The following is a 20629-nucleotide window of genomic DNA, read 5'->3' as shown; positions in this document are numbered from 1 at the left end:
GTGATGCGCTTGTTTTTCCACACATAAAAATACACTTTGGATGATGAATCACCTTTGAGTTTTTGTCCTAAAGCCAAATCCTCCAGTGGTTTTTTTTTTTTTTTTATCATTATTTATTTCTGTAGCAACACGCTTAGCTTTGCATTTTTGTATCTCATTATCATCAATTACAGAGCACCACACAATAATGCACATAAATGTTTCTATTTGTCCATGTGTGTCCAGAACAGGGATAATTACATCCGCTCCTGCAAGCTTCTCTCTGATGGGCGAACCTTGATTGTCGGAGGTGAAGCCAGCACGCTGTCGATCTGGGATTTGGCCACGCCCACTCCTCGCATCAAGGCGGAGCTGACGTCGTCTGCTCCCGCCTGCTACGCTCTGGCCATCTCCCCTGACAACAAGGTCTGCTTCTCCTGCTGCAGTGACGGAAACATCGTCGTCTGGGACCTTCACAACCAGACTCTGGTCAGGTAAGGGCAGAGAGGGAGGAGAGGATGTCGTATTGACTAGTCCAGCAGATGGATTCAGGGAAAATACTGTTCAAGTAACAAGAAAGAAGAGAAGTGAGGAGAGGAGAAAGTGATGGGGGAAAAAAAGAGGAGAAGTTATGAAGTGGGAAATGAGAAGAGAGAGAAGTCGGCACAGAGAGACAGAGGAAATGGTGCAGTTTCTGAAATTGCACTATCTGCACTGTCAGTCATAAAGCAGAGAGAGAAAGGAAAAGCAAATATTGTAGATGGACAACCGAAGTGTGGAGGATGAACGCAGCATCGTCAAGCACAACCTGTTCGTGTCTTTTTAACAGGGAGGCAGATGCAGCTTGTATTTCTAAAAGTCATTTTTGGTGGTGCAAATGGTGCAAATTTCTATTTATTTCTTTAAGTTTCAAATTGAAACGCTGACCCACCTGAAAACTGAGTGCTTCACCAGCTAAAACACAGTTGCAGTCATGTAGGGATGGCAGTGCAGATTAGCTAACCATGAGGTATAAATGCCAAAGTACGCCGTAGATACTAAAAAAGTAAACGGTGACAAATCATTTGAAGCCCTCTAATTGTGAGTATAAAGTTGACATTTAGTAAGGGTTTATAACACAATATAGTGTAGCTGCTTACAGAGAGAAATGCAGTAATTGTTGTAACTTCTCCTGAAGACAATAATAATATTGCGATATAAATTGTCATTCGGTATCTGTTAAGGAATGACAGATGTAAAAAAGATAATGAAGCTGTGCATTTTGGTGCGATGCATTAGCTACAGCGTGTCATAAAGTGTTTGTGAAGGAACAGAGAGGAGGCTGAGCTCTTGTGCGTCTCCTCCCTGCAGGCAGTTCCAGGGCCACACAGACGGAGCGAGCTGCATCGACATCTCCAACGACGGCACCAAACTGTGGACGGGAGGGCTGGACAATACTGTCCGCTGCTGGGACCTCAGAGAGGGACGCCAGCTCCAGCAACACGACTTCACCTCGCAGGTAAACACACACACATGCGTTTAAACACAAACCAGACTGGCTGCAGTCCAGACTAATATGCATTGATGTGCTGCTTAACAGGCTGCTGATGATTAAAAATGCTTTCTTGCTCCACGTTTCACTTGTCTCCTTGCTTTGATTCGTCTCTTCCCTCTCCGTCTCCAGATCTTCTCTCTGGGCTACTGTCCGACAGGCGAGTGGCTGGCTGTGGGAATGGAGAGCAGTAACGTGGAAGTCCTGCACGTCTCCAAACCTGACAAGTACCAGCTGCACCTCCACGAGAGCTGCGTTCTCTCCCTCAAGTTCGCCTACTGTGGTATGAGCACGCACACACGCACACACGCGTGTAGGCCAGGGAAGCAGAACGAATCTCCTGCTCCTCGTTATTCAGAAACTGTTTCCTGCTCTTCTCCTCTCGTGTTCTTTACAAAAGCAGCGCCTCCTCTACAGGCGCCTCCATATCTCACCTCCCTGGAGGCTTTATCTCTTGATGGCTCTGTGTGTTTCATCCTGTAGGTAAATGGTTCGTGAGCACAGGTAAAGATAACCTCCTGAATGCGTGGCGGACCCCTTATGGATCCAGCATATTCCAGGTAGGCTTTTTATCCTTCTGCCAGAACAGAGTGGGTTTTTTTTGTTGTTGTTGTCATTTACAAAATAATTGATAAATTGTGATTTCTGGTCTGGAAAAAAATCAGTTGTCAAAAGTGAAATAGTATTCCTGCTTTTTCATCATCTCGCCTAAAATGCTAGGAGGGCATTTTGGGGCACACGTACATCAATTTTGATTTAGAAAACCAGTCAACGCGTGAATTTCTGTGTGTCTGTTTGTACAAAATCATAACTCGCTGACTGTCCAGAGCTAATACGGCTTCCTGTCTGCCTCACTCTGTAGTCGAAGGAGTCTTCGTCAGTCCTCAGCTGTGACATCTCCCCTGACGACCAGTTCATCGTCACCGGCTCTGGGGACAAGAAGGCCACAGTCTATGAAGTCATCTATTGAACTCTGATTGGCTGAAAAAAAAAAACTAATCATCAGGGGGGTGGGGCCAAGGCTCCCTCCTGCACCAATGACTGTACAGAGCGTCGGTGGCATGAAAAACAAGACACTCAACTCCTACTTTGTTGTTTTGTTTACTTTTGGGAAAGAAGTGAGAGAAACAAGGGGGCACAAAGTCACATCTCTGGAATAAAACAAACTCTGAACTTTGTTTTTAATGCTCTGAGAACGCTGGTTAGTCTATAGCTGCGCAATTGTCGATTCCTCCAAAGAACTTTTGTTTTTGTTCCTTTTTTCCATTTTTTTAACAAAATAAAACCTCTGTAGTGAACAAGACATTAGCAAAAAAAATATTTTTTTAGCCTTTGAATTTCTCGCAAACAGTTGGACTGCATCGAGTGGAGCAAGACAGAGACGTGGGACTGAGGAAGTGTGGGAAGGGTTCAGGGAGGGCTGGATGTTCTTATTGGAAAAATACGGTCCATATTCTGTGATGTGTAAAAAGTCCCAGCCTGGGTCAGCTTGGTCCAGTTTGGCCTGGTTCGGTCCAGCTCAGTTCGCAGCACGTGGCTGCTCCTCGGGTGCAGCAGATGCTTGGCAGATGGCAGGATGGTGTGCTGTGAAGTTCCAGCTATTTTCTTTCTCTTGGTTAACTTTCAACAGCAACATGATTGTATCATCTTCAGTACGTACATGACAGATCAGGGCTCGGTTTTCTCTGAAGTGTCTTCGCTCCTTTTCATTTGGTTGTGTTTCTTTATAAAAGAACAAATCCAGACTTATTCCGGAGATGATTTGGGGAAAACCAGTATTGAACACCGCAACCCAGAGGACAGAAAACTGAAGTCTGGTCAAACAGCTCACAACAGGTACTCTCCAGTTACGGGGACGTGGCCTCTGCTGTATCATCGTCATCCTTAACATTCAGCATTAAATGTTTGTTTTTTGTTTTGTTTTGTTTTTTTTTCCTATTGTATTTGTTAGGGCACATATAGGCAGACAGGTATTTTCACAACTGCAACATGAACCTTGAACCTTGCTATAAATGGACATGTAAATAAAGTTCTCTAAAGGCAAACGACCGTGACTTGGATTTGCTTTGAAAAAAACTGATCAGGGTGTCGGTCACTTGTCTGTTGAGAAATAACAAACCTAAACTGCTCTGGCCCTTGTTGAATATTTATTTCAACAATAACACTCAGAGGGGCTTGTGCTCAATGTGAGGTGCCAGAAAACGTCTTGGAAATATTTTGATTTCTAAAAAAAAAAAAAAAAAAATTAAGGATTTGAATGGTGAGTGCTGCTTCTGCTCTGCTCTGATGGAAACATTTCTCTCACTGAGGGAGCACAACAGCACAAAGCTCCTCCATTAGTCATCGTCTGCACCCTCACATGTCCGACAAAGTGTTTCGCGATTCAAACCCAGAGCGTGAGCACGTTAGCATTCACAGCTCCTCTGTGAATGGGGCTCTCTGTAAATAGTGCAGCTGTACAGTTGTGCTTTTGTGCTGAGCTGGCTTGTAGTGTGGCAAGACAAAGGTGACCTGCAAACAGTAGGCTGAGGAATGGATCATTACAGCAATAATGTCCAAGAGGGATTTCTTCAGTAGTTACATGTGTAGCATTGACTGTCCTACTGAGAACAAAAGCTTGAACAGTGAAGGACAGGAAACAATGAAAGTAAATCATTTATCTCCTATCCAGAGTTGAGGATTACTGTGTACATGCAGATATTAAATCATTTAGCTTCATTAAACTTATTTTGGTGCAAGACTGGAGCTGTGATTTTGAAAAGACAATCCTCAAGGTTGTTATTGCTTTACATTTCCACCTGAAGAATAAATAGCTGAGTAAAGCAATACAAAAACAGATTGGTGGCCTGCTTTAGTCATATCACTCTTGGTTAAGGTTATAGAAGGATTACCTCAGTGAACGAGGATTTCAGCTGCCAATTAAACAACACAGTCTTTGAATAGATTGGACATATTTTAAGTTTAGGCCCAGCGTGTCAGCATCACTTTAAAATTCTATGTAATTCTATGTAAATGAGCTCCAGTATCTCTGCTTTATTTTTTGTCTGCGCTCATCTCTTTGAAAAAGAGATGAGCGCAGACCTCCAACACTGGCCACTCTCCAGGAATCAGTTGGTCAGCTGTAACCCAGTGTTTAACGATTTTTACTGCGCGTTGTTATAAACAATGATTCACCAATATGCCTTTTTTGTTAGTGTGATGGGGAAGACAATGTCCTCGGTGTGTCAGCATTACAGTGGTGAAAGCTGGACTGCTGAGAGCTCTCATAAAATTCAAGTTTTGCAGTTTATTGAAAAGTTTGACATTTTTTGGACTATGCAGAAGGTTTATTTCCTCGCTGGGAGAGGAGGGTGCTGGGAGACCTGCGGGTGAAACGCTGACTTTCAGCTGGAAAAAAAAAAAAAACGGGTCCTCAATGTGGAGAGAATAAATGATTTCTCTTTGGTTATTTGGCTTTTTTCCTTCAGGATTTAAATCAGAGGGGAGGGGGGAATCGACACGCCAGAATCCTGAAAGGATGAACACAAGTTTGGTTTATTTTTCACACACAGTATTTCTTGTTCAGCACATGGGAAACGCATCAGGAGGGGAGAAGACACAGTGCATTTAAAAAAAAAAAAAAAAAAAAAAAAGGTTCCTTGGCTTTTTAAAAGAGAAACCAAACATGGGCTTGTAAAATGGAAATAAAACGTTTTTTTTATAGAGTTGGAACAGAGAAAGCACAGGCGGGTTGGGGGTGGGGGGGGTTGTTACTGACAGTTAAAGAAGAGTATCAAATACAATGTCCCGAATATTCACGCTATACCACCAAATGCATAGCCATTATACTGTACAGCATCATTCTGAGTATTATACAAGCTTGTGTATGAGAATTACATTTAGGTCTGCCTGTGGCTGACGAGCAGAAAGGGAGCGAGGCAGGCAAAGGCATTAAACTGTACAGATGATCTCTGACTCTTCACTGGTACAGTAGCCATTGTAGAAGTCCCTCGTAATTCTTCTAACCTGCACTCAGGCTGCAGTGTGAAACGCAGACAAGATCCTGCTTAAAGTTTATACAGTTGGAACTAAACTGCTTACTGTATTGTAAAATTCATCCCTCTGTAGAACTGCTGCTGTGAGACCATTCACTGCACCTACTGAGTAACACTGAATGTGTCTCGCTCTATCAGCAGAAGTGGAGTTTTAGCGCGACAAGCACGCACTAAAAAGTGGGACCTCTTCGATGGCTAAATCTGTATCGTCATGTCGCAGCCGATGCCTGCTGTACACTGACCACAGACTCAAGAGAGACATAGTTTAGTTGCACAATAAGGACTGAAAATAGACTATAGCACATTTAATACCACTTTTGGAAAAAGAAACAACAAACAGAAGACAGAAAACAGAGGGTCTTATTTTTTTTCTCTGCTTGTCACCATCACCAAGGATTTAAAAAAAAAAAAAAAAAAAAAAAAAAAAGATAACAGAACAAAGATATTTTCCCCACCTGTGTTCCACTTGACTTTGTAAGCGTCCATGTGTGAGTGCGTCCCTCTCCGTTTGCTCCCCCAAAACCCGTAACACAGTCATAGGCAAACCCCAATACATAAACATATCGTTAGATAAGACGAGCAATCACAATTCATAAAAAATACTGAAATAAATGAGTAATAAAAGAAAAGCTGGAGATGTGCCTTTTTATTCTACACACTGATGACGCATGTTCTATAGAAGCAGAGAGCTCTGATAAACAGTTTGCCTGCCAGTTTGGAATATGATACAAGGAGGAGTGAAAAGTAAGGTAATCCAGTTTAAAGGAATAGTTCGATGTTTTGGAAAGACACTTATTCACTTTTATCGCTGACACGCCAATGAGAAGATTGATACCAGTCTTAACATCTGCACAGTAAATATGAGGCTATAGCTAGCTGTTAGCTTAGCTCAACATATAGACAGGAAACAAATGGAAACTCTTAGCTAAAGGTAACAAAATTTACCCGTGGACCCCCCAATTAAAACTTTTTATCTTGCTTGTTTAATCATAATTGAAGTGTAACATATTTCTCCATTTTACAGGGCTGTCATATGACTTTTTCTTGGCTGGGACCAAGTGGAAACCAGTGGACAAGAAATAGTCTTTTTTTTCACCCTTCAGTTTTTGTTGAACTTGAAAGGTGCTGGTAGCTGGATTTTGTGACAGTTTACCTGTTTTCAGGCTTTAAGCTAAGGTTGACATGCTACTGGCAGTAGCTTCATACTTGACCTACGAACAAGAAGAGTGTTGATCTTCTCATCTAAATCTTGTCAAGAAAGCAAATAAGCACTCAAAATGTCGAACTTTTCCTTTAAGGGGTTATTTTTTTTTTTTTTAGCATCTCATTTAATCAATAGCTTACTGAAGATTTAGCCAGAGCACTTTGAACACTCGCACATCAGCAGGCAGGCAGAGATGGATGTAATGACTCCGATAAACACGTAATCTCATCTGGTTTGCAAATGACAACAGCAACTAGTTGCATACAATTTAAAAGGATTCGGATTAGTCGCTGCTTAGTTGGCTGCTGATGATAGCATAATCGGGGAGTGTTAATTTGCCCTCTTTTCTGCCTTACAGTGAACTTGGCGTGCTGCTACTTCATCTAGCTGACAGTGCCTTTAATGAGAGTGAGTGCAGCGCCCGGTGTCAGGAGAACAATCCAGAGGAATTAGAGGGAACAGCTCGGCTGATGCTCTCTGTTTGTGTCTGTGGGCCCTGGGAGAATCCCATTGACTCCGCTGCTCATTAGACGCTGCCTTTGTCAGACCAAAATAAAATAGATATTAAGCAGTGAGACGAGGAGCGCTACGATGAATGTTTAATTGGGTGCTCTGCGTGTTGTGTGTGTGTGTTTCTGTCTTCCTGTGATTACCTCAAGGGGGTGTATCTTAGTGTGTGTGTGTGTGGTGCGTGTGTGTATGTGTATTGTTGCTTGATGACGTGAGCCTTGTGTGCGTCTGTGTGTGTTTTTGTGAGCAGGTCCATGTTTCACGTCAGTGTGTGAGGACATCTGAAGCAGCCCCCACCATCTCGGAGCGTCATCCTTCCCCAGCTCCTGACACCTCTCGCTGGGGAGAGCGAGCTGCGGCGTCAGCCTCATTAAGGCTTCCACTGTCTGGCTAATGAATCGATTGTGTGGTATCAGTGCTCCTGGCTGGCGCTCCCACAGTGCCGCTCCGCGCCTCCTCTGGGGGCCTCCCTTCCACTGAGCTCTTAATCAGGAAACAGCCCTAATTACCCTGCCTCCCTCCTCCTCCTCCTCCTCCTCTTCCTCCCTGTCATTTCTCTTCCTTCTCACTTTCTCTCCTCCTTGTCTTTCCCTCATTCGCTTCCCCACCTTATCTTTATGCTCCACCGCCCTTTTCCTTTGTCCTTCTTATCTCGCTGTTTCCCTTTCTGCCTCCCTCTCTCTCTGTCTTTCTCTCTGCTATCATGCTTCTTCCTTGAACTGAAAGAGGAAGGGGGGGGGGCATTTGGGAGCTTCCACAGTAGTTTATATCACACCGAAAAGGGGGAGGGGGGGTAATGTATTTGGGGCAAGGGTCAGGGGGAGCGAGATGGGGGTGCTGCTGTTGCTGATGTAATGAGGATCAAGAGCGACTGGTTGCCCCCCCCCCCACACAAAAAAAGAAAAAATCACCCCAAAATCTCCTGCCTGTCTCTTCCTATCTTGTCACGGCCCTCAGTACACCACCTCGTACACCGTGGCCTTCTTGTCTCCAGAGCCCGTCACTATGTACTTGTCGTCCGGTGAGACGTCACAGCTCAGCACAGAAGAGGACTCCTTGGACTGTGAGCAGGCGAGAGAGAGAGAGAGAGAGAGAGAGAGAGATGTGATGATAGATGGTTGGAGACAGATGGAGAGACACAAACACAAAGAGAAAATGTTAGAAAAGATATGACTCATCACTTAATGCTCAATCATACAAGACATATTTGCATTTCAAAACAGTCTGCAATTATTTCCAAACAGACAACTCCAGAGCTCCGGGATGCTGACTCATTCTTCTGCCTCAGTGTGAGACACAGAGCTCTCTTTCTCTTTTTCTCTCTCTCCGTCCCAGTCTCTGGAGACATGCAGACTCATTAACTGCAGGTTTAACTGCACTAGTCACTAGCAGCACTAGTCCGATGGTCTGCATGAACCAGCAAAATGCACAATCCCATTTTGTTTCCCCTCCTTCTTTGCTCTCCGTCTGAAAGGCAAACCGGGGCACCTGACTTTAGATGATCTAAAGCTTCTTCTACGCCCCCTGCTCCTCCTCCTCCTCCTCTCCCTCTCACGGCTCCATCCTCATTTATCTTCCTTCCTTTCTTCCCAGACTCTCCTCCTCCTCCTATTAGGCTCTCCTTTCGCTCCATCCTTCCACTCTCGTGTCGACCCCTCCTCCTCCTCCTCCTCCTCCTCCTCCTCTCTAAACACCCCCCCCCCCCACAAGCACAGCAGGGCTGTCAATCACCAAGCCTCCGGTGAGAGGCCATTTCACACAGGATACCTCATATAACACCAAGACAGCAGGTGGGTGGGTGGGGTTGGCGGGTGGTGGGTTACAATGACAAGCCGAAGGATGAGTATGAAAGAGCCAGAGATGTGAAAAAGAGAGACTTAAAAAAAAGGGGGGGACATGATGGAAAACTTGCCCTGATAGTATGGACTTAACATCTACCTCTAGCATTATCATGTTTATTATGTGATTACCTGGGTGGCTATGATACTCATTTTAATTGAATCCACACACAAAGGACAAGATAAGAAAAGTTAAGATAAGATGGGCCTTTATTAGTCCCACAGCGGGGAAATTCTCAAACACTAAACAATCTCACCTGCACCTGAACAGGGAAGTACCTGATCTATCGAACAGGGACTGCTTATGTAAACACTTCTGTTCAATAACAACCTTCACTCAATTCAGTCGATGAAAATCTGAGGAAAAGTTTGACAAGGTGCAGTTTTAGACAGCCTGGCTGGGCAGATGCTGCTGCATACCAAGAGAAGACAAAAGGCTGTCAGCTTTTCTTACTCACCAAATGCAAAAAATTTTTTTTTTCTGTTTTTTGTTTTGTATTCAGTAACATGCATTTAGACTTTGGTAATAATAATATCCACAGTAATAAAGCTCATCTGGCACAACAAAGACAAGAGGAGAATGAGGACCAGTCAACGAGCAGGACAGAATGTGAATAAGAGAAGGAAAACACTGAAGGGGGATTGTAAGAAATGAAGATGATAAAATATGTAAGGGAAAATCGAGAGGACGGGGATAAACAAAAAGACAAGGAGGGGAAAAAGTGAGGGTAGAGAGGGTAGATTCAAAGAGAAAGATAAAAAGGAATTAACACAGAGAGGAAAGGGGAGAAAAGGACAACAATAAACAGAGAGACACGGGGAGAGAGAGAGAAAGATGAAAAAGGGAGCATGGAGGCAAGAGAGGAGACAGAAAGTGGAGAGGACAGTGATAAACCAGAGAGGAGGAATGAGAGAGAAAGAGAGAGAGAGAGAGAGAGAGAGAGAGAGAGCAGCTCTGTATAACACAGTGACAGGAGGGAGCTGGAGAAACATTTGGCATTTGGATAACAAAGCAGATAGCCAGCATTCTCCTTTCAGTGCACAGGGAGGGACAGGAGCTGCCAACCCTGCTGCCCACTGTGGCTTACAGAAATATGGTACACACACACTAAACACCCATCTTATATGTACCTTGATTTCCTTTTGCTAGTTTTATTCACACCCAGATGAACTGGCGCAGCAAAAAAATACTTCACCCCTGCGTATTCATCTTTCAAACGGAGCAACTGAACGCGATGGAATTATTTGTTCTGTGTTGCATTTGCGTGCGCGTGTGTTTGGCAGCCTGCACTCCCTGATAAACTTTCACAAGTCACCAAGGATCAACAAACCTGGAATTTAAAAAAATGTTTATCGGTCCCTTTCTCCCTCTGAACCCACTCTTTTTTTCCACTTTTGCCTCTAGGGCTCAGTGTGTGTGTGAGAACAGATAGCTTCAACAACACTATCCAAACTGACTAACAGATGACTTTGTAGCCTAAAATACAGATGCATATGCACATACATCATTTTATATATGCACAAATATGTTTAAATATACAGAGAGCATAAACATCCTCAGAGCGATGCACTCATCTCTCACCTGGAAAATACTAGCTCCATAAGGTGTCCTCCATGCATTCAACAGATTGTCTTTTCCTGTGCTCACAAACCATTTCCCTGAAATACGAAAAACAGAGAAAAGTGTTTGCCAGCGGCTGCAAATATACTAGAAACATTCAGGGACCGATGCGAGTCGTTATGTGTGTGTGTGTGCTCATACCACAGTAGGCGAACTTGAGGGAGAGAACGCAGCTCTCGTGGAGGTGCAGCTGGTACTTGTCAGGTTTGGAGACGTGCAGGACTTCTACGTTACTGCTCTCCATTCCCACAGCCAGCCACTCGCCTGTCGGACAGTAGCCCAGAGAGAAGATCTGGAGACGGAGAGGGAAGAGACGAATCAAAGCAAGGAGACAGAGTGAAATGGAGTGAGACAAACATGGAGGGACAGGAAGAGGGGAGAACAGAAGATAAAGGGGCAGGAAGCAAGGAAATGAAAACAAAAGCGGGGAATGGAGGAGTCGACATAAGGGAACATGGGGGATGAGGGAGGGAGGAAGATAAGGTTAATGAAAGAAAGAAAACAATGGAGAGAATAAGGGAGAACAGATGTAGGAATTATGTTGGAATAAGGGAATGAAAGATATCAAGGAAAAGAGGAGGATGATGAGTGAGAATAGACAGGAGGAAAGATGATGGGATTTTGAAAAAAGAAAGAAGAATGATGTATTAGAAGCAAATCCAGGGTGAATGAATAAATACAAGGGAAAGAAAGAGAAAGAACAGGAGGGGAGAGAGAGGGAAAGTGGTAGAGAAAGTCATTACACTGTGGATCGAAACTCATCTGACAACAGTGGTCAACTCTATAGCTCTGCTGTGACAATGAGGAGTGAATGAGGGAGACAATGTGTGTGTGTGTGTGTGTTTACCTGCGAGGTGAAGTCGTGTTGCTGGAGCTGGCGTCCCTCTCTGAGGTCCCAGCAGCGGACAGTATTGTCCAGCCCTCCTGTCCACAGTTTGGTGCCGTCGTTGGAGATGTCGATGCAGCTCGCTCCGTCTGTGTGGCCCTGGAACTGCCTGCAGGGAGGAGACGCACAACACACTCTACAGGCTCTGCATCCTGTGTGTTTCTTTGCTTCTTTTTTCATGTCAGTGTCAGACCAAATACATCCGAATCCGTCTCTCACCCTGTAGCATTTACTGCTATCACCGCACACACACACACACACACACAATCCTAACCTTAACCTAACCTTAAAGCAAATCTTCACCCTAATATTTAATGATTTACATTGTGGGGACTTGTGTTTTGTCCCCATAAGTGAGGCGGGTCCCCACAGTGTGAATGTGTAAACAGATTTTTGTCCCCCAACTACTGGAATACGCGCACACACACACACACACACACACACACACACACACACAGACACACACTTGATTTCTCCTTTTCTCTTCTCCCCCCATCTCCCTCAAATCCTTTTCTCCTACCTTGCCAGAATCTGACTGTTTCTTCCCACCCATTTCCCCCATAGCTACTTCACCTCCCACTTACCTTACCTTAGGTAAGGAAACCTTTCTTTTCCTCATCCTTCCTCAAGAAGTTCCGGAAATGTTTTCATGTCCTCCAGTCTTTCTCACTGCCCACCCCCCTCCCTCTCCCCTCTGTGCTCTCTCCTGACTACAGTCTATTTGTGGCATTTATTGTTTTTTTTTTATGTGTTTTTTCTCCTTCCACTGTCCTCTCCTCCCTCTCTGCCCTTACCTGACCAGAGTCTGGTTGTGAAGGTCCCAGACGACGATGTTTCCGTCACTGCAGCAGGAGAAGCAGACCTTGTTGTCAGGGGAGATGGCCAGAGCGTAGCAGGCGGGAGCAGACGACGTCAGCTCCGCCTTGATGCGAGGAGTGGGCGTGGCCAAATCCCAGATCGACAGCGTGCTGGCCTCACCTCCTACAATCAAGGTTCGCCCATCGGGGAGGATTTTACAGGAACGGATGTAATTATCCCTGTTCTGATTGGACAAGATAAAAAAAAATCTTAGCTTATGCCTGCTGTGGATCAAGAAAGAAAGTGTTTATGGTACAGATGGTAACATGATTGGGGACATTCAGGAAATTAATGTGGACATTTTGATGTCACTTATCAAATATGAAGAGGAAAGACGACATAGGCAATAAAAATAAATCAGTTCAGTGGAATATACGGCGTATACGCACTTTTGTTTGCATGGCCTGATGTGTGAATGTTCGTTATGTACCCAGTCCTATTTTTAACACTTGTCTGTGTGCCTGTTTGACGTCTTCCCTCATGTCTCACCAGACAGTCCAGCTGGGCCATGGGGCTCTTGCTCCCCGGCTGGCTGATGTCCCACACTTTGACGCAGCCCTTGCCTCCTGTGTAGACGTGACGCGTCGAGGTGCTGATGGTGACGGCGCACACCACCTCTCCGTGGTTCAGGCTGTGAATCTGACGGGCGTGGCGTGGGATTCCTGGTCCCAGCAAGGCGTCAGGGGGAAAGGGCACCGGCTGCATCTGGCCGTCTGCACTCACGTGGAACGAGTAGGCACTGGAGGAGAAGACGGAGGGAAGGGAACAGAAATAATTCAATACCTCAGAACAGCTAAAAATAAACAGAATTTGGACAAGAAAGTGCTGCAAAAGGAAATTGAAGGACTGGAGAAACGGGCCAAAGACAGGACAGACAACATAGAATCAATTAATCAATAAGTAAGTGAGAGCAGGTAAACATACATTATGCACAGCCAACTTGTGTGCAAGTTGTGAAATCTGATGACACCATAATAGCCCTGGAATTTCAGTAATACTTGCTTGATTTCTGGCAATTACTTGGCCTTCTGTTGCTGTGGGCGGGAATGCATAATGGCATATTGTATTACAGGGCAGAGTCATTGTGGCATTGCTAATGGCTGATCAATACTGGAGTGGATGGGAGCCAATGCTGCTTTATGATTTCAAATTAGCACCGCAAGAATGAATTGCTACTCTGCACCGAATGACAAAAACAACACAATTTCTCAGTCAGCAAAGCCAAATGGACTATGTGCAAGTGCGCTAGAGAAGATGATTTGGATACTTGAAATTCCACAGCATCTACAGTACTTCAGGCTAAGACAAGGTTAATGTGAAATATTTTGAATTATCACACAGCAAGGTTTGTCTAAAATATGTAAAATTGTCCATATTTATTTTCTTAGCCTGAGGTGATTATCCTGCCCAGCTTCCACATATTTATTTTTTAATCACAATGAAGAGAAAAGAAAATTAACTGTTTAACTGCCCTGTGTAACTGTGGAATATACTGCAAATATCCACGCTAACTATGAACATGCTAATGGTAGTAAAAGGCTTTAAATGTGTCTGCCAAATTCAAATAACGCCCAATTTTTATTACTAAGTATCGACAGCACAGCTTTAACAAACTGACTCTGTACCAGATGTGTTGTCATTGCATCTGTTTGCTGCATGCATGCTGAAGAAGAACTCTGTTCACGAGCTTCAGAAGTACAAACTTACGGTTTGCCACCAGAGGAACCAGGCAAAGAGGAGGACAGCCCTGGGGCCCTCAGGTGAGACCGAGAGTCATACGCCACCTGGTGGGAACAAAACAACGGACAAACAATTAACATCTTGACAAGGACTAACTTTAAAAAAAAAAAAAAAAAAAGATGCACCAACTGATTTCTGGATAACATTCATTAAATACACGTGGCAATGACAGACTAAATAAAAGGCAATAATATCAAAGGAATCTATTTTTTTTAAGATAAAAATAATTTGGTGACTATGGTGACCAATAATACGACAAAACAGAAGCCCGCACTCTGAAAACTGCTGAGGTGTGTGAGTGTGCTGACAGTCACTAGTATGTGATGTTGTGAACACACTGCCATTCTCCAGACTGATGACAGAGTGCTGAACAGGACACTGCACTGAAGACCCTAGCTTAAGGATGACTTATGTTGAAGTCTTGTGGGATCTATGTGCCAAGGCTGTAGCTACATTACACAACCATCTGGCCACAGCGGACTTGCTCATCAACAAAAATGTAACTACACGTTGAAGCTATGCGGGCTACAGGAGGCCATATAAACTGACTGGACTGCTCGGGCTACTCTGTGTTTATGTAGGGTATATAATGGATGTGCGACTCTACCTGATAACGCAGAACACATTCATCAATTTTTTAACGGTGCTATGACAGTCACAGGATCAGACGCTGAACTATAAATCAAACCTTGACAAAGATGAATAAATTGTCTTTACTCACCATGGGGCTTCGGGAGTAGGCATTGGCTGCTGCGCTGATTTGTGGGGAGAGGGTCAGAGCCCCGGCGAAACCTCCTGGGCTGGCCAGCTCCCCATTCAGTCCTGCGTGGGACACCACGCCAAAATGAGCCGGGTATGAACCGGGGGGCACAGACATGGGACTGCGGAGAGCTGGGGAGGGAAGGAACAGAGGAAGGAGGGATTGAAGGATGGAAATAAAGAGGGGAAACAGTACATGACACACAAGCACAGTCACAGAGGGGCTGAGAAGAATAGGAATCTTTTTCTCCTTTATCCTTTTATGCTTTATTGGTTTCATTAGTTTATTAGCTGAAACAACAGTTTTCACTGCTGGCCACAGAGGAGCCGACAGCAGTTAAGAGCCTTGCTCAAGAGCACACTTGTAATAGTAACAGTTAAGGGGATCTCAATCTTTTCTTATGGTTTTAAATATTCACAATGCCAGCCCTATAGGCATTTGCTTTGTTTTACTTTGCTCCGATCAAATTAAAGAAAAAAAAAAATCTGACAGAAAACAGTAACTTTCAAGGCAATAGTAATGTCACTGCATAGACATAAACAAATAAGGAAACGGAAAAACGCAGGGATAAGAGGATAAATGGCATGAAAGGCAGGGGCAGTCTGGGTGCAAAACCCATCCAAGTCAACACAGCCTAATTCAAGAAACTATATGGTCCAGCTGACCTCAAGCTGGGCAGCTACATCAAAAAGTAAATCTAAAGTAATCAGTGTTATAATTGCTTTCTCCTCTAAGTGATCAGTTATATGACCTAAACGTTGCAACTTTAGCTTGGCTTTTCATTAGTACCGTTGAGTTAGTAGTTACAAACCAAGAGAGGACAGTTAGAAATGTATGTAACAGTTAAAATATTACAAAAACAGTTTTTTAGCTTTAAAATTTATTCTATCTCACGGTCTTACCAAGGGGGTCTGCACTCGATGCTGCTTTGCTGACCAGACGAAGGCAGGAGGTGCTGGGACCAGGGGCTCCTGGGGCTCCTGGTGCTCCAGGGGTAAGGGCATCACGGTGGGACGGGGATGGGGTGCCAGACTTGGACAATGGAGACTGGGACTTATCCATCTGTGAAGAGATCAGACAAGTAAAATGAATACATATAAAAACACGATGAGTCATGGGTCACATAATCATTCAATCGATCTATCTATCTGTCTTACCTGTGCGGGGTCCTTGACTTTCCCTGGGGTGGGGCTGCGGGGGTTTGGGGTGGAGGGGGCCTCTCCTGTGTTTGAGGAGCCCGGGAGCTCTTTCCTTAGGGTAGGAGCCCGGTCCAACCCATTCCCGTGGGGGGAGTGAGGAGGGCTGCCTGCAGGAGAGTTGGGCTCCTGAGAGGGAAAGAAAGAAAAACTTAAGCAAAGTTTAAACTGGTGTTTATTTCTGTTTTTTCCAGTCTCAGGATGTCATAGAGTGCTTCAGCTATTATGGTGTTCAGTCTTGCTGTCAAGTCCATTTCACAGCATTTAATCACTATGACATTTTCTCTTCAAAGAAGGGATCCTTGTCCTTAACGTAGTGCTCGGCAGTTCTTTCACACTGACATTTTTGATGGGAAGCAGTTTCTGCACTGCTCTTCCTATACTTTGCCACCTATAGAAATGTGTGTATGTTCCGCAAGGCACAGTGTTGACCAATCAACATTTTATGTTCTTGCTCACAATGAAAGAAATGAAAGATAAAATAATGGCCAACATGTCTTTCCTCTGTATAATTCTTCCTGGTGATGTTATAACCCACTGTGTGTGCTTGTAGTGACTGATAATCTTTAAAAGTTATTACCCCATTATTCCAAATGGAACTCTTGGATCATATTCATTGTCTCACCTGAAGCAACACGCTCCCAAAAATGCAGTCCCTAATAGGTTTTATGCATCACTGTTACAGTTTTAACACCCACTTTTTGTGTTTTTCGTACAAGTATTTTTGATGTATTTTTAGCCACCATGGGTAAATCTCTGTTCGTGATAAATGCCATCTCTCAGTGTATGTGCACTTGAAGCTTCCACATCACATTCCTGTATGATATGATTATATGAGCAAATCATGCTCGCAGGCTCCGCCTCTTAAACTCTGATTTTCAGTGAGCACAGAGAAAATGTACTCTTTCAGCAATGAACTTGAGAACAACCTTAAAGTGTCAAACGGCATATACATCCTTCTGCACAGTGAAGCTCAGGCATTCAACTCTAGGAACAAGAAGGAAAACACATTTCCAGACTGGAGGGGGACTTTACACCCCAACAAAAAGCACAAAACGCTGCTGTTTCTCCTGCAAAACACAAACACATCTGTTCTGTGTGCCAGCAGCTGGTTACAGAGTCTTGAAATACACTCACTTATGGTAAAATGCTGCAGATTCTCACCTAACGGATAAGATACAACCTTTGGTGGTACAGTCTGTATTGTGATTTGTAAAGGAGCTCAGGAAACGTTACATGAAACAGTCGAGATTGTCACTGGCACGGGTACAGTAGTGTGTGGACCTGGAGATGATGTAGCTGTTACAGCTGCTTTCATTACTGGAGCCACTGTTGAGTTAGCGCTGCCTCCCCCAGAACAGAGTGCTGCAGTAAGCACTTCTCACTGGGTCACAGTGATCAGCACAGACATTTCTGTACACACACACACACACACACACACAGAATCATCAACTCAAACGACCGCACACAGACATTCGACACATGTACAGGCTTGCGTCTATGTTCAAACACATGCATGTGCATTCTCTCTTCAACACACACACACTCACCATTCACCAGAGAATTTCCCTCCCTTTTTCTGCCATTACCCACATTTGTCACATTTTTTTTCCTTTCTGCTTTTGTACCAGTTTCCAAATCACACAAGAGACCAGTTCCTCTTTTGTGTGCTATATCAAAATACAGAGAGCTTAGATAAAACATATTTTAGTACACTGCGTGAAGTATTTAGAGAACTAAAATATTCCAGGGGCATAAACGGCTTTGCATATATTACACGAACCAGACTGCAGTTATCTAGGAGAAAGGAGGGGAGGCGGAAACGGGGTGAGAGGAGAGAGGAGGAAGGAGTCAGGCTTCAAGAGGTTGGAAAGAGAACAAAAATATACACAGAAGATGAGAAGAGATAGGCAGACCGTGTCTTTGGGAATGTGTGTGTGTGTGTGTGTGTGTGTGTGTGTGTGTGGAGAGACAGCTGACAACACAAACAGCAGCGGCTGGTAATGAGCTTACATCATAGCTCTTCCTATTTACAAGGAAACTGTAGCGAAAAGCCGAACTGGTTACATACCTGCTGAATCATTTCACACTTCACAAATGCAGACACAATACACACACAAACCAAGCTTCCTACTGACGATGACACTAAAACAACCACACACAGCACAGAGAGTACTATGTTGTTTAGAGTTGAAACGATGACTTGATTTGTTGATCATCAGAAAACAAGGCTCATCTGCAGGCGTTTTGATGAGCAATTCGTTTCAGTGGTTTTAGCAAAATGACAAAATTTCACAAATTTGAGCTTCACAAAAGTGATAATTTACTGCTTTTATTTGTCTTTGATGGCATGAATAAATTGTCTCTGATGATAAAGATAAATATCTTTGGGTTTTGGACTTTTTCTGACAAAACAACTATTTCCTGACATTTTACAGAACAAAGGATTAATCTAAAAAAATAATTTGTAGATTATTCAATAAGGAAGTGTGATATGGCGAGGCAGAGTGACTGAGCTAAAATAATGATGCAAAGCCTACAAAGTAACTAAAATAAAACAAATAAAAAAGAAATTATGATATTTAACCTATTACGTCTCTTAGTACAGACTTCGCTCATTCTTCAAGCAATTATATGTAAATGTGGTCTTCTCTACAACACAGCCATGTGAATGGTGAATCAGGATATTTTTTCCTTTTGCAAAACTGTCAAAATGCTCAAATTTAACCTCAAACAAATCAGGAAAAAATAAAACTGACCATAAAAACAAAAAAATGGCCAAAAAAAAATGACACCAAAATGAAACAATAAATTTCTCAGAAAAAATAAAATAAAATAAAAATTGACATCCCACACACATATATGACCGCAAGAGTGTGTTAAACTGAAGTATCGACAGCCAGACAGACGTGCTTATGCAGAGGACAGGGGGTGGTTCCAAGCTGTTATACAGTTATTCCCACGAGCGACGCCGGCCCTCCCAACAATGGTTACATGCTTTATTCATGTGTGGGCTGCAACAGTGTCAGCTTCTGATGGATAAAGGCGGCTTGTAACTTGTGGCTTTGTAAGGAAATCAAAGATATTTTCTGTAACAGGGATGTACAGCTCTTGCACAAGGACGTAGTTGTGAGGATGTGTGTGTGTGCAAAGACTGTGTGTTCTGTGAGTGAGTTAGCTATTTTCCATGGTGGAGATGTAAAATTGTGAGGGCGCACTGATGCATGAATGATTTTTGTGAACGTAGTTAAAAGAGTATAAAGTTTCTGGGACGTTGGCCTATTAAAAAAACTTTTCCATTAAGCCTCGATTAGACAGTGTGACCCATATATCCCTAACAGGTCACCTTCTCTATTCAATAACATTTGATTTTGTTAGTATTTCAGGTGAGTTACCACAAATTTATGTTCCGTATAGTAATTTCCTAAAGTTGCAAGATTTACGTGTCCTTCTCCAGTGCACCTGGCTCATGAAATATGTGTGTGGAGTATTCTTCCACTCTGGGTACTAATTTTGTTCGCTAAGGAAATAAAGGAAGCAACCTTTTATGGTGCAAAATTATATATATTTCATTTTAATCTCTGAGGCAAATGTTGCTTACCTTCAACACTGAAGTGCCAGGCATGGCCACAGATCATTTTATATAAATTAGCACTTAGTTTGAGACCTCTAATAAGTCAGGTTTTGGCCTCTTGGGCACATTGTAAACAGAACACTGACATATTATCAACTTTTAAATTTATACTGAAAACTCCTTAACATGTCCAGCAGACACTAAGCAACACTATTGTTCATTTGAAGTCGTGTTTCTAGCCACTTGCAATTTCAAAGTCCGACATTTATTGTCCGTTTAGCTCTTCTTTGGTCTCCTGAGGGAAATATCTGACTCCTGAGCTGCTAAATGCTGCACTATATTCACCAGGTCATTGCTAACTGTGTCTGTTTCCCATTTGCTGAACAGGTAGCGTACAGTGTGTTTATCAGGTTTTTTTTTTCTCCTGTCAACAGCTGCTTGCTGCAGCTGAACAAGATTGAAGAGAGAGCCAAAACAGTAATGTTGTGGGCTGTGAAAAACAAAACAAAACAAAACAAAAAAAAAAACAAGAACTGAAAGTCTGGAGGGCTGAAGGAAGAACACATTCAGGTGATTATCGGCATGCGAGAAGTCATGTTATGCATTATTAAAGGCCCAGTGAGTGAGATTTGATGGCATCTAGGGTTAGGGTTGCAATCTGTAACCTCACCACTATTTGCTACTGTAGAAACATGGCGGTGCAACATGGCAGGTTCCCTAGAAGAGGGCAAGCCGATATAACACATAACCACACTTAGACTCAGATGATTAGTGTATACGCTGATGAAAACATAAATGAATGAATGAATGCTGTATTCATATTTAGTTCCTCAATCCTACACAGTGGACTTTTAATATAAAAATATTGACTGTAGCCACCTCTAGTATTTGGATTCCA

General features: G+C 43.4%; 2 protein-coding genes across 7 annotated transcripts in view; one reads left to right on the top strand and one right to left on the bottom strand.

Annotated features, from left to right (window-relative positions):
- The window catches only part of tle2a (TLE family member 2, transcriptional corepressor a), a 39638-nt gene extending 36083 nt beyond the window's left edge, over positions 1-3555 (top strand). For all 3 annotated transcript variants that reach the window (XM_046390547.1, XM_046390549.1, XM_046390548.1), the window contains exons 16-20: positions 226-473; positions 1330-1477; positions 1643-1793; positions 1994-2070; positions 2373-3555. In XM_046390547.1, the coding sequence (XP_046246503.1) occupies positions 226-473; positions 1330-1477; positions 1643-1793; positions 1994-2070; positions 2373-2480 (732 nt within the window). In that variant the 3' untranslated portion in view covers positions 2481-3555. The remainder of the gene's footprint in view (positions 1-225; positions 474-1329; positions 1478-1642; positions 1794-1993; positions 2071-2372) is intronic.
- A 1468-nt stretch (positions 3556-5023) lies between these two features.
- tle2b (TLE family member 2, transcriptional corepressor b) overlaps positions 5024-20629 on the bottom strand; it is a 77792-nt gene continuing 62186 nt past the window's right edge. For all 4 annotated transcript variants that reach the window (XM_046390551.1, XM_046390552.1, XM_046390553.1 and 1 more), the window contains 10 exons: positions 16119-16286; positions 15864-16023; positions 14923-15092; positions 14169-14245; positions 12951-13200; positions 12398-12645; positions 11565-11712; positions 10859-11009; positions 10679-10755; positions 5024-8319 (listed from right to left, as the gene is read on the bottom strand). In XM_046390551.1, coding sequence (XP_046246507.1) covers positions 8212-8319; positions 10679-10755; positions 10859-11009; positions 11565-11712; positions 12398-12645; positions 12951-13200; positions 14169-14245; positions 14923-15092; positions 15864-16023; positions 16119-16286 — 1557 coding nt within the window. In that variant the 3' untranslated portion in view covers positions 5024-8211. The remainder of the gene's footprint in view (positions 8320-10678; positions 10756-10858; positions 11010-11564; positions 11713-12397; positions 12646-12950; positions 13201-14168; positions 14246-14922; positions 15093-15863; positions 16024-16118; positions 16287-20629) is intronic.

The sequence above is a fragment of the Scatophagus argus genome, chromosome 6 (genome assembly GCF_020382885.2).
Source record: "Scatophagus argus isolate fScaArg1 chromosome 6, fScaArg1.pri, whole genome shotgun sequence".
Classification (NCBI taxonomy): Eukaryota; Metazoa; Chordata; class Actinopteri; family Scatophagidae; genus Scatophagus; species Scatophagus argus.
Note: the sequence above shows the minus strand (reverse complement) of the source record. Positions and strands in the feature narration are given on the sequence as shown.